The 13,137-nt window shown below is 41.4% G+C and overlaps 2 protein-coding genes across 2 annotated transcripts in view; one reads left to right on the forward strand and one right to left on the reverse strand.

Annotated features, from left to right (window-relative positions):
* LOC122065853 (probable E3 ubiquitin ligase SUD1) overlaps window positions 1–13,137 on the forward strand; it is a 31,469-nt gene that overhangs the window by 3,125 nt on the left and 15,207 nt on the right. The window contains exons 3-6 of the mRNA XM_042629693.1: window positions 1,489–2,268; window positions 2,366–2,577; window positions 2,711–3,085; window positions 9,842–9,999. Of these exons, the coding sequence (XP_042485627.1) occupies window positions 1,489–2,268; window positions 2,366–2,577; window positions 2,711–3,085; window positions 9,842–9,999 (1,525 nt within the window). The remainder of the gene's footprint in view (window positions 1–1,488; window positions 2,269–2,365; window positions 2,578–2,710; window positions 3,086–9,841; window positions 10,000–13,137) is intronic.
* LOC122065869 (uncharacterized mitochondrial protein AtMg00810-like) lies at window positions 4,679–5,709 on the reverse strand. The gene has a single exon (XM_042629694.1). The coding sequence runs from the start codon at window positions 5,354–5,356 to the stop codon at window positions 4,961–4,963; it is 396 nt and encodes a 131-aa protein (XP_042485628.1). The 5' UTR covers window positions 5,357–5,709; the 3' UTR covers window positions 4,679–4,960.

A 13,137-nucleotide genomic window follows, 5' to 3' on the forward strand; every position in this document is an offset into this window, starting at 1 on the left:
CTAACACGTAGCTTGACCTCTTGATCTTGGTCATGAATGCAGACAGAAAATAACCATGTACTGATAGACGGTTAGACTATGATAGTATGATATCTGTTCTTTCGGAGTAGTAGTAGTGTTTCTTAAATGGTTTTCACTTGAAATTCAACTAATTTTGTCGAATTACAGTAGCACTGGTGAAGTCAATGACCATATGTGCTTTTTATGGGTTTTGGAATAGTATATTTGGTAGCTGGTTACAGCAATTGCTAAGGAGAAATTCCGTTGGCACAAACACAGATGGAAACTGCTCAAAAAACTCAAATTTTATCACAGAAAACACTAAGAAAAATTTTTAAACCAGATATCCATCTCTGCAAACTTTGATTGCCTCACATAAAGTTCAAAACCAGGGGGGACAAAGAAAAGAGAGATAGGAAATTGAAAATATCAGAAAAAAGAAGATTCCGGTAAGTAACTCGACTTTGATAACAGAATTTTTTTTGGGGGGGGGGGAATCAAATGGGAGAAGGTCATGGATTTTCCTTTTTTGCTCCGTTTACCAATGAATTGTTGTTGATACAAACCTGGGGAGAGAATTCCTAGTGGTGTCATCCTTCTTGTTCCACGATCTCTGTACACATTTTACATGTTTTAACTGAATGGAAACAACCCAAACAAACAATTATGAATTTGAATCCAGAAAAAGTTATGAAGGAAGAAAGAAGAAAAAAGAAATAGCCCGAAAAAAGCATCCTTGAGAAAAAAGTTAAGAACACATCCTCCGCCTTTACTGTTCCAGAACAAGCACAAGGAGCTTCCAATCATTTAGTGCCTTACCAACATCTTCATCATGGCAGATTCTACACTCTGCAATTGAAGAAGAGGAGACAAACAATACCACTTCGTCTCCCATATCGGTATTTCTGCAAGGGTGGGGCTGGGTGGGATTGTAGGCAGCTGGGTGGGATTGTAGGCAGGGGCAGGGTGAGGGTGGGGTTGCCTAATTGACTTTTTCGTGGAAGAAGAAGAAGGAGTTTGGTTAAAGAAAAACAGTAAGAAATAGTTAAGGAAGGGTAGGAGCCGGTTAACATGTGAGAAAGAGGGGTAATTTGGCCAATTAAAAATATCAGTGGGAAGGAGAGGTAAAAGTTCACTTTTTTGGGGGAATCAGAAACAAAGTTTAAGGCAGGGGAGTATCAGTAAACATAGGTGAAGTTCAGGGGAGTTATAATAGTTGCCCTTATACTTTTTATTTGCTATTTATGATTGTTATTCATACAGAGTTTCTTAATGCTTATCATTTGATATCTTACCCTTCTTCAACACATCTTCAACACTTCTAATGTAGTTGCTGCTTCAGATGTCGCTGTTAGTTCTTAAGATATATTCATCTTTTGGACATAGCTTTGTGGCAAAATAATGTGGGTGTGCTAAAAATTGGGTTGTCCCATTTGTTGTGAATCTCGATGCACATGAGATATTCTAAAAGGTAATGGTTGCCTGCAGGTTCTGGCAAGCAATATGATATTCCTTGGTGTTGTAGTCTTTGTGCCATTTTCATTGGGTCGGATTGTCCTCCACTATGTATCTTGGTTTTTCTCCTCAGTTGCAAGTCCAGTTTTGTCGACAGTCATGCCTCTTACCGAGTGGGCTCTCTCCTTAACAAATGTTACATTGAAGAACGCATTAGCTGCTGCTACTAATTTTTCAGCTGAAAGTCATAACGATGGTCTGGTTAGTCATGCTATGGAAGCAGTAGTGTCCTCTTTAAAAGCCAACATGACTGGAATAGATGAAGTCTCAAGCCGTATTCGCAGACCACTTTCATCAGATATATTCGAAGGAACAGCTGTTGGAACCTCCCGCCTTTCTGATGTTACTACACTTGCCATTGGATACATGTTCATATTCTCTCTAGTACTGTTCTACCTTGGAGTGGTTGCTTTAATTCGTTACACCAGGGGGGAACCTTTGACTATGGGGAGGTTTTATGGTATTGCATCAATGGCTGAAGCAATTCCTTCCCTTGTCAGGCAATTCTTGGGGGCAATGAGACATTTAATGACTATGGTTAAGGTTGCGTTCCTTCTGGTGATTGAACTTGGGGTTTTCCCTCTAATGTGTGGTTGGTGGTTGGACGTTTGCACCATAAGGATGCTGGGGAAGACAATTGCTCAAAGGGTTGAGTTCTTTTCAGTTTCTCCTTTAGCAAGCTCATTATTACATTGGATTATTGGAATTGTATACATGCTGCAAATTAGCGTTTTTATCAGCCTTCTTCGAGGGGTATGCTTCTCTCCCATTTTAGTTAGCACGCATGTTAATATATCGTCATATTGTCCTATCCTTTACAATGGAACTCCTTTTCTTGTTCTTCTGATAGGTTTTACGCAATGGAGTTCTTTATTTCCTTCGGGATCCAGCTGATCCTAATTACAATCCATTTCGTGATCTCATTGATGACCCTGTCCACAAGCATGCTCGTCGAGTTCTGTTGTCTGTTGCTGTTTACGGGAGCTTGATTGTGATGCTAGTATTTTTACCTGTCAAACTTGCTATGCGGTTGGCACCTTCAATTTTTCCACTTGATATTTCGTAAGTTGCTGTGAATGTTTTAGATGCACAGTCCATTTTTTTCTGAAAGTTCTTGTCATGATAAAAGAAAAAAAAAGTCTTTATCATGCTACTCCATTTATTCTAACATTGAGAAGGCCTATGTGTACTGTAGGGTATCAGATCCATTCACTGAAATTCCTGCAGACATGCTGCTGTTCCAAATCTGCATACCATTTGCTATTGAGCATTTTAAACTGCGGGCTACTATTAAGGAACTCCTCCATCAATGGTTTGCAGCTGTTGGATGGGCACTTGGATTAACTGGTTTCTTGTTGCCCAGGCCAGAGGATAATGGTGGGCAGGAAAATGGGAATTTGGAGCCAGGTAGGCATCACAGATTGCGTGATGTACAAATGGGTGGAGTTCTGCAGCAAGATCGAGCACTAGTGGCACTTGTTGCTGCTGACGATCTGAACAGAGGCATCCATGCGCCTGGGAACTCTTATGCTCCTGAAGAGTATGATGGTGATGAACAAACTGATTCTGAGTAAGTACTGTGATAATATATATATATATATAGTTGTTTCTAATCTTATATTTGAAAATGTCTTGAAATTTGATAATGTGGCTGAAGAAGTGGTTGAATTTTCTGTTTTGGGTCATATTGCACCATAACTATGGCTGCAGCATATATTTATTTTTATTTCCCCTCGAATGCTGCCTGTGTGAAAGTTCATTCTACATCCTGACAACTCGTTTTGGAATGTAGAATTGGTGGATGAATGAATCGGTACATTCTTCAGTTGTCTTAGGTTGGGGAGCTACATGAAAAGTGTCCATTGTGGTGCTCATTGCCTAGATAAAAAATCTTGTGGCTGAGTTCATTGTCCAAAAGGGGGCTGGGGCGACTACTATTAGTGGACTCTTCATGGGCGAGAGTCCTCGAGTCACGGTGCTATAATGACGCCAGATCATCAATTTCTAATCTGAGCAATGAGTTTGCTTCTTTAGGAAGTCCATATTCACTGAGAGATCATGCATGGATGTAATAACTAATTGATGCATCCTGAGTTGTTATATGGATGATTTTTTTTTTTTTTTTTTCTCTTGGATTATTTGAAGGTCAAAGCTTGTCCATTTAGTGAGATTTTGGTGCTGCTTGAAAACCTATTTAATTATCTTTTTAATACAAGGTTTTGCATTCTGAGTAGTATTAGGAAAGTTATGAACAATTTACTGATAAGGTGTCAGACTGTGACAAGACTTCTAGTTTGGATTGTTTAATTTGATATGATTTTTTGCAAGTGTCTAGTTCTTGAATTGATATATCTATTTCTTTGGCAAAGGGTTTAAGAACTCATGGGAGTTGCTAAAAACTGTAATTAGTAATATGGTGAGTTTTAATCAAGAACTCAGTAAGAGTGACAGAGCTATAGTAGGTCACAGTTTGAGGAGGTCTGAATGGAATGCTTTGCTATTCCGGATATTTGGAATTGATGATTACGTTGAATTAAGGTTATGAAATCCCTTAGTCTATGGCTTCTCTCTCTTTTACTCAAACCAAACTGAGCCTTATGTTGCACCATAAGTAATGCTTATGATTTAACAGAAGATAGAACAATTAATATGGTGGAATAGTCAAGCTGGGTTCGTAGTTGCTCTCATGTAGTTGGGATAAGGCTTTGATGGGATGAATTAAGTTGAGTTGTTGCCTTGTTTGACACTCTTAGTACATGGTGTCTGTTACAGTTTCAGAAGCTGTAGCTAAACCAGAAAACCAGAAACAAGAAGAAAAAGAAAAGAGAAGAGAGGAGGAAGAAGATGAAGTAACCAGAGGAAGTCTCAAGAATGGAGAGCAACCTGAGATTAATTCAATGTGAATGTAATCTCAGGTTCTCTTATTGTATATATAACTTTAGGTCAAGAAGAAAGACAAAAGAACCCCCACTTACATGAAGGAAAAACCCAATATGACCCAGAGAATTGAGACAAGGACAATCCTGTCCCTGTCGTAGGCGCTACTTAGCGCTATTCCCAGCACTAAGTTCAACACTCTCCCTCAAGCTGGAGCATATAAATCTCCCATGCTCAGCTTGGTACTACCGCTGCGAAAGCTAGGAGCAAATAAGGACTTAGTGAACATATCAGCCAACTGATTCTTTGATGAAACAAATGGGGTCTCAATCAGCTTCTTTGGAACAACATAAAAAAGTGGCAGTCCACCTCTATATGTTTGGTCTTGTCATGGAAGACCGGATTGCTAGCAATATACACAGCAGCTTGGTTGTCACAATGCATCTGCATAGGTTTGGTTATTGAAAATCCCAACTCCAAGAGTAACGAACGCAACCACATCAGCTCAGCAGTAATATGAGCCATAGCTCTGTATTCTGCCTCTGCACTAGACCAGGGCAATAGTGGTCTATTTCTTGCTTCGCCACGTGATCAAATTACCTCCAACAAATGTACAATATCCAGTGGTAGATCTCCGGTCACTAGCGGAGCCAGCCCAATCAGCATCAGAGTAGCCAACTAGATCCATGTGTCGATTAGGACGATAAACTAACCCTTTGCCAGCGGCCCTCTTTAGATAGCGAAGAACACGAACAATAGCTTCCCAATGAGCCTTCTGAGGAGACTGCATGAACTGACTGGGAACTCCAACGGCATAGGAGATGTCAGGACGAGTCACAGTAAGGTAAATTAGCTTGCCAATCAGACTTCTGTACTGATGTATATCCTGAAGAGGTTCACCATCATCAACACCAAACTTTTGGTGAGGATCCATAGGGATATCAACAGGTTTGGATGCAAGCATCCCAGTATCAGATAAGAGGTCCACTATATACTTCTTTTGGGATAGACTGATCCCTTTCTTGCTCCGGATTACCTCAATCCTAAGGAAATAATGAAGTTGGCCCAAATCCTTTGTCTAAAAATGATGCTAGAGATGACTTTTCACTTCAGAAATTCTTACCTCATCATTACCAGTCAGGATGATATCAACACACACTACCAACACAACTAGCTTGTCACCCCTGCAGCGAACAAACACAGAGTGATCAGAGTAACACTGAGAAAACCCACAAGTGACTATGGTAGCACTGAACTTATCAAACCATGCTCGAGGAGATTGTTTGAGACCATAGATCGCTTTGTGCAAGCGACACACTCGACCTGTACTCTTCCCCTGAGCAACGTACCCGGGAGGTTGCTCCATATAAACTTCCTCCTGTAGATTATCATACAAGAAGGCATTCTTGATGTCCAACTGAAATAAAGGCCAATCAAAGTTGATAGCAAGAGAAATAAGAACACGAACAGAATTAAGTCTAGCAATCGGGGAGGTCTAAAAGTAATCAACACCATAAGTCTGAGTAAACCCCTTGGCAACTAGATGAGCCTTCAACCGCTCAACAGATCCATCAGAATGATACTTAACAGTGTATACCTAACGACATTTCACCAGGTCCTTACCAGGAGGTAAATCTACCAGACTTCAGGTACCACGACTTAAGAGAGCATCCATTTCTACATCCATAGCACCCTTCCATCTAGGAATTCGGAGAGCCTCAGTATGAGTACAGGGAACAAGGATAATAGAGAGAGATAGAGCAAGGCCATGAATAGAAGGTGGAAGGTGAGGGATAGGCATAAAATTATCAATAAGGTATACAACCAAGGATTTTTGAGTGCAAAAACGTATACCTTTCCTGCGAGCAATTGGTAAGTCATCAGATGGAACAGAAAGAGGAGCTTCACTAGAGGAAGGTAGCGGTGGAGGAAGTGAATGTGTTGCAACCGGATCAATAACCTCGCCACTGGACTGTCCAACTCTCGTCCTGCACTGATAAACCTGTAGAGGAGGTGGAACAGGTGCACTGGTAGTAAGAGTATCAGGAATCGGTATTAGAGATGGAATGGGTGGAGGAGAGGGAGATGACCACTCCTTAGTAGGTTGAGATACCTGTGGAGAAAAGAATGATGTGCCTTCAAAAAAGGTCACATCGGCACTAACAAAGTTCCTGTGAGTAACAGGATCATAACACCCTTTTTGGGTACGAGAGTAGACTAGAAAGATACATTTAGTAGCCCGTGGAGACAACTTATCAACATGCATGTGAAGATTGTGAACAAAGCACACACACCCAAAAATCCGGGGAGGAAGAGGAAAACTAGGTAGATTAGGAAATAAGACAGCGAAGGGAGACCTATTTGACAGAATAGAAGAAGGCATGCGGTTAATCAAATGACATGCAGTTAAAACCCCATCATTCCAAAAATGCTTAGGAACATGCATATGAATCATAATAGCTCGAGCTACCTCAAGGAGGTGCCAGTTCTTGCGCTCAACAACCCCATTTTGCTGTGGGGAATAGGCACAACTAGTCTGATGAATCATGCCATAGGTATCACAAAAGTCAGAATTGAGCATATTCTAAAGCATTATAGAACGAAAAATCTTAATGGAAATGCCAAATTGAGTTTTTATTTCATTATAGAATTTTTGAAACACAGATAGAAAATCAGATCTGTCCTTTAACATGTAAAGCCACGTGAGGCGAGAATGATCATCCACAAATGTAACAAAATAGCGAAAGCCAAACCTATTACTAACTCTACAAGGGCCCCATACATCAGAATGAACTAATGAAAACGACGGACTACGAGACACTGATCGAGATGGAAAAGACACCCGACGATGTTTATCCAACTCATAGGCCTCACACTCTAATCTAGAGACATATCTAAAGCTAGGAAATAAAAGCTGTAATCGAGGTAAGGCTAAGTGTCTTAGACAGCAGTGCCATTGGAATGGAGAGACATCCCCAACAACAGTAGCGACTGCAGAAGTGGGAGGACAGCCACTGTTAAGGTAATACAATCCATCCTTTTTCACGCCTCCACTAATCGTCTTTCTCGAGTGAAGATCCTAAAAAATACAGTGAGAGGGAACGAAGGTTACTGAGTAATTGAGAGATCTAGTCAATTGACTCACAGAAAGAAGACTTAACGGAAATTGAGGTACATGTAATACAAAAGATAAATGCAATGAAGAAGTAGGTGAAATAGTACCATGTCCAAGAACAGGGGTGGATATACCATTATCAAGAATGACAGATGTAGAACTAGTACTAGATGAGAAGGTCTGAAAAAGTGATGACTTACCAGTCATATGAGCGGAAGCACCTGAATCAATGATCCAAGAGGTAGATGTAGTGGAAAGAAGGGCTGATGTACCTGCATGAGCAAGGGTAGCAGCGGATGTGGAGGCACCATTGGATGTACTAGAAGAGGCCTCAAGAGAGTGCAAGTACATGAGTAACTGGTTGATGTCATCGCGCATACTAATAGAAGAATCTCCTGAAGAAGGCATAGGTGTAGTAGTCGCCGGAGACACGGTGTCAGTACCATCATCGAACATTGCATGATTGGTTAACTGAGTTGTCCACTCTGGCTTGCCATACTTGGCCCAACACATCTCTATAGTATGGTTAGGTTTTCCACAGTAAGTACACTGGCGACCTGTGCGATCTGAGGATTGTCCACTAGAACCTCGACCCGTAGGACCACGTCCTCCACGACCGCGAAGGCGACGGCGACTGCCACCGCGACCGCTACCACGGTTAGCAAAGAATGCAAAATTATCTCTGGACGTCTGATCAGATTTGAATGGGAGGTGATACGCTGTAGTCGCGAAAATGCATCATTTAGAGTGGGGACCATATCACCAGCAAGTAGATGGCCCTTCATTGCCTTCAGATCACTGTTTAGACCGGCAAAAAATTTGGAAACAAAGAACTCATTCCGCTGAGCCTTCAGCTTTTCAATATCAGTAGTTAGAGGCTGGAATACATTAAGCTCTTCCACCATTCCCTTAAAGGCACTGTAATACTCAAAGAGGGATCTGTCAAATTGACGAAACTGAAATAGCTTCTCATATATGTTATAAATCCATGTCATGTTCTTCTCCTGGGAGTATGTTTCCTTTAGATCATCCCACAATCCCTTAGCTGTAGAATGGAACATGACATTGGCAGCTACATCTGGTTCCATACTGTTCCACAGCTAGATCAGAATCAAGGCATTCTCCTTCATCCAGTTATCATAATTAGCATTAGAAGACAAAGGAGCCTCAGAGGTGCTATAGCTCAGTTTGCCTTTTGCCAACAAATACACCTTAACAGACTGAGCCCAAAGAAGATAGTTCGAGTTCCCTTTGAGCTTGATAGAGGTGATCTGGACATTCATATTATCCGATGCAGAAGAAGCAATAGTAGAAGAAACAGTAGAAGTGCTAGCTGGTGTAGTACTGGCCATGACAATCAAGTAGAATGACTAGCAAGCAAGAGTATAAACGTATCCAAACAGGTAGTAATACAATTCAGATCTGAATCTTAGCATTCAATCCAACAATCCCATACCACAAATCAGATCTGAACATATATTTGGATAGAGCAGAAAGCACATATAGGCATCAATCAACTCTATCGGACATCAAAAGCATTACTAACTAAGATCAAAAGTTAGGAACAACAGCCTCAAACCTGACCGCCATCATATAGATTGGGTAAAATAGGAGTAAGAGAGGCGGCGGCTTCAAATCATCAAGCAACCAGCCACACACTTCAACAGTAATAGTAAGGTCGATCTTCACAAACAGTAAATCACTCCATTAGGGAATAGATAATAGCAGTTGCAGCAATGAGTGGCTGCACACCAAGAAGGAGAGCTTCTAGATCGTAACCAGCAGATTTCTTGTCTTCGGAACCAAATCAATTTAACTACAGCAGCTCTGATACCATGTTACAGTTTCAGAAGTTGTAGCTAAACCAGAAAACCAGAAGCAAGAAGAAAAAGAAAAGAGAAGAGAGGAGGAAGAAGATGAAGTAACTAGAGGAAGTCTCAAGAATGGAGAGCAACCTGAGATTAATTCAATGTGAATGTAATCTCAGGTTCTCTTATTGTATATATAACTTTAGGTCAAGAAGAAAGACAAAAGAACCCCCACTTACATGAAGGAAAAACCCAAAAAGACCCAGAGAATTGAGACAAAGACAATCCTGTCCCTGTCGTAGGCGCTACTTAGCGCTATTCCCTGTTTGGGAATAGCACTAAGTTCAACAGTGTACATTTATTTTCTAGGTTCCATAGTTTATATGGTGTCTTTTCTGATTGGGCCTTTGTTAATTTCTTTGCTGAAATTAATTCTTCTATGGATTTTTATGCTTATTGACATTAATTTGTTCTAGACCCATTTTATACTATCTATCTGGAAATCATCATATTCAACTCTTCGCAGGTATGGTTTTGTCCTTCGCATTGTTCTGTTGCTGGTGTTAGCATGGATGACGCTGCTTCTTTTCAATTCAGCCTTGATAGTTGTACCCATTACACTTGGACGTGCACTATTCAATATTGTTCCTCTTCTTCCCATAACACATGGAATCAAGTGTAATGGTAAGCTGCTTGCAAAGTTATTGTTTTTAGCTTACACTTTCCTATGCTTCTTTGGATCTTACTTAACAGGTCAAGCTTTTAGGTTAAGTGGTTAACATGTATCAGAGCAGGGAGGTTGAGTGTCCGATCCCTGGATAGTGCAACGAGGTTCCCCAACACTTTCTCGCCTTGTGAGTGTTTGCTACGTGCAGGGCTGTGTGTATACAGGTCTTCATGTGCGGGGGTGTGTTGATATACATTTTTGTTTCCCTTAACAGCTTGTGCTTTTGAGGTAAGCAGTTGTAACACGCATACCCATGCATTTGGGCTGTGGCTGTTGCATGACTAGTTGTTTTGACCTGCAGGGCTTTCTATATTATTTCCGCACTCTTGTGCGTTTAAGGAAATATGACAGAAAAGGCCATTTGATAAAAAAAATTATGCAACCAGCCAACCTAGATTCCAGATTAGGAATCAAAGATCAGATTGGCTGCTTCATAGGCCCAGATCTGAAATATTTACTTAATAAATCAGAAATTGAATCTGCTGGTTTGTTGATTTCAGCAGTCTATGATGGAGAAAGAAAGAAAGAGAATAACAAAAGAAGAAAGAGAAGAGATATGGGGTTGTTTTGGGACTGTGAACAGTACTTGTGAATAGTAATGTGAAAAGTACTTGAGAAAAAAGAGGAGAGAAGGGAGGAGAAGAGGGGGTTGTTTTGGTACTGTGACCAGTACTTGTGAATAGTAATGTGAAACGTACTTGAGAAAAAAAGAGGAGAGAAGGGAGGAGAAGAGAGGAGAAGAGAGGGATAGGAGAGGAATTTTTCACAACTCTCAATTTTCACTAAAACACATCTTTCATTAACTATCAATTTTCATTAAAACACATCTTTCATTAACTATTGATTTTGGGGGAGTGGGTGGTTGTTACCATTCTTTTGAAGAACCAAAAAAATTAGTAGAAAAAATGATCCACCAAATATCTAGTTCCCTAAATGAGGAAACTAACTTAAAAAAATATAATTAGACTCTTTATCTTGCTAAACTACCCAAAAAAAAAAAAGGCTAAATTTTATAGGATTATTCTAGTTTTATCTGTGACAGCTAAGGATGGGCCCCACAAGATCCATATAACTACAATTATTAGACAAGGGGAAAAGAACACTCCCTGGTCATGCAACACCAGAGCCCATTGCGGGTGCCAATGGGGGGTGCACATGGGGATCACCAGGAGTGGATTTATTGTATCCATCTGTGTCTGGGCGCAAGGGCCACGTGACCAGGGAGCGTTCTTTTGCCCATTAGATAAAAAACTAAACTAATTTAACGGCTACCTAATTATCCAATGCTGGGTATTGAGTGCATCCACTCAGCCGTGCCTCTTAATATCGGATTTCCTCTCTTGAGGTTTCCTATCTTACTGAGATCCTCTCTTGAGGTTTCCTATCTTACATTACTCCTCATTGCATGCAATATCGTCAAGATCATGCTGCTTGTCTACATAGGGAATCCATATCACATATAGCTATATTTGGTGGGGTTTGATTGTAATCCAAATACTCTTTAAGATTGTGTGATTGGTTAGGGTTATAACCATTGTATAAATATTCTCTTCAATGAATGAAAACATGGCTTGGACAATTTAAGAAAATCTGTATTAGCATGGTATCAAGATCACATGCCCATAACCCTTTTTTTTCCCTCTACTTCTTGCTTCACTGAGCATCTTTTATCCTCTTGTTCGGTTGTTCTCCTCCTCCCCATTGCTGCCATGGCCTTGGATGCTTCGTCTCTTGTTCCTGTTGGCTCCTTCACGGGTGGTTCAACCCGCTCTTTTCCCTCTATCAATCACTTTCTCTCGATCAAGTTAACCCCATCCAATTTCCTGATCTGGAAAAAGCAAGTTGTCCCCTTCCTCAGGGGTCAAGATCTGTTCGGCCATCTTGAGGCACGATCCCTTGCCCATCTGATCCGTAGGGGTCCCTTATTTGGAAGCGACAGGATGCGCAGCTCGTCACTCTTCTTTTCGCCTCACTCTCTGAAGATGTAGTCCCTCTCATCCTTGGCAAAGAAACCAGCTTTAAAATCTGGTCCTATCTCCATAAGACCTTTGGCTCTCGTCCGTTACGTGCTTGATGTCACTTCATCTCAGCATGCATAACCTTGCCAAAAGGGTGACGAATCCGTGACTTTATTCCTCCAATGGCCAAGTCCATTGCCGATGAACTGGTTGCTGCCGGTGATCCCCTTCAATTGCTAGCTTCAACATCATGTTCTAAGTGCTCTAAAGGCCGATCTATAGGACATCGTCCCTTTTGTTCTAACTATCTCTCCCCCGCCTACCTACATAGAACTTCATGATCTCCTCCTCAGCCATGAGAGCATGCTTGCTTTTCACAAATTGTCTGTTTCCGATGCTTCTGATCTTGTACCTCCCCTAGCTGCCAATACCGCTTAGTGGTCCCCCCCGTCCTCTACAGACTCTGGCAATACCTCTTCTAGTCGTGGGTCTAGTAAAGGTCGTGGGGGGCATGGCCATGGTCATGGTTGTGGCGGGCAATCTTCTCCACAATAGGGTCGATTCTACTGCACCATTTTCTAGAGAACAAACCCGACGCTGACACCTGCTACTGTCGCCTGCCCACCCACCCCATTATTTACCCTCCCTCTTACCAAAACCATCAACCAGCCAGCCATTATACTAGAACCCCTCTTCTACCGTACCCACCTTACACATGCTCATTCCCCTCCATTGCGCTCACTTGGTACCCTGATACCGGTGCTACCCACCACGTGACACCGGATCTCAATTCCCTATCGTCTTATGATGGCTATTCAGGTACTGATAACCTTCACGTTGGCAATCATAAGGGTCTTCCTATCTTCCATGTTGGTTCTACTTCTCTCTCTTCTCCATATCATTCATTTTCCTTACACAATGTTTTGCATGTTCCATCCATCACTAAGCCTTTACTTTCTGTCCATAAATTTGCAAAGGACAATAATGTATTCTTTGAGTTTCACCCCTCCGATTTTCTTGTGAAGGATCAGGGCACCAAACGACCCTTCTCTCCAGATCGAGTAGGGGTGGTCTATACACTCTAGATTCCAACCCTCCCACTGCCAGTATTACTGAAAGGACCACCATGCATAGTTG

Source organism: Macadamia integrifolia, chromosome 2 (genome assembly GCF_013358625.1).
Source record: "Macadamia integrifolia cultivar HAES 741 chromosome 2, SCU_Mint_v3, whole genome shotgun sequence".
NCBI classification, from domain to species: domain Eukaryota; kingdom Viridiplantae; phylum Streptophyta; class Magnoliopsida; order Proteales; family Proteaceae; genus Macadamia; species Macadamia integrifolia.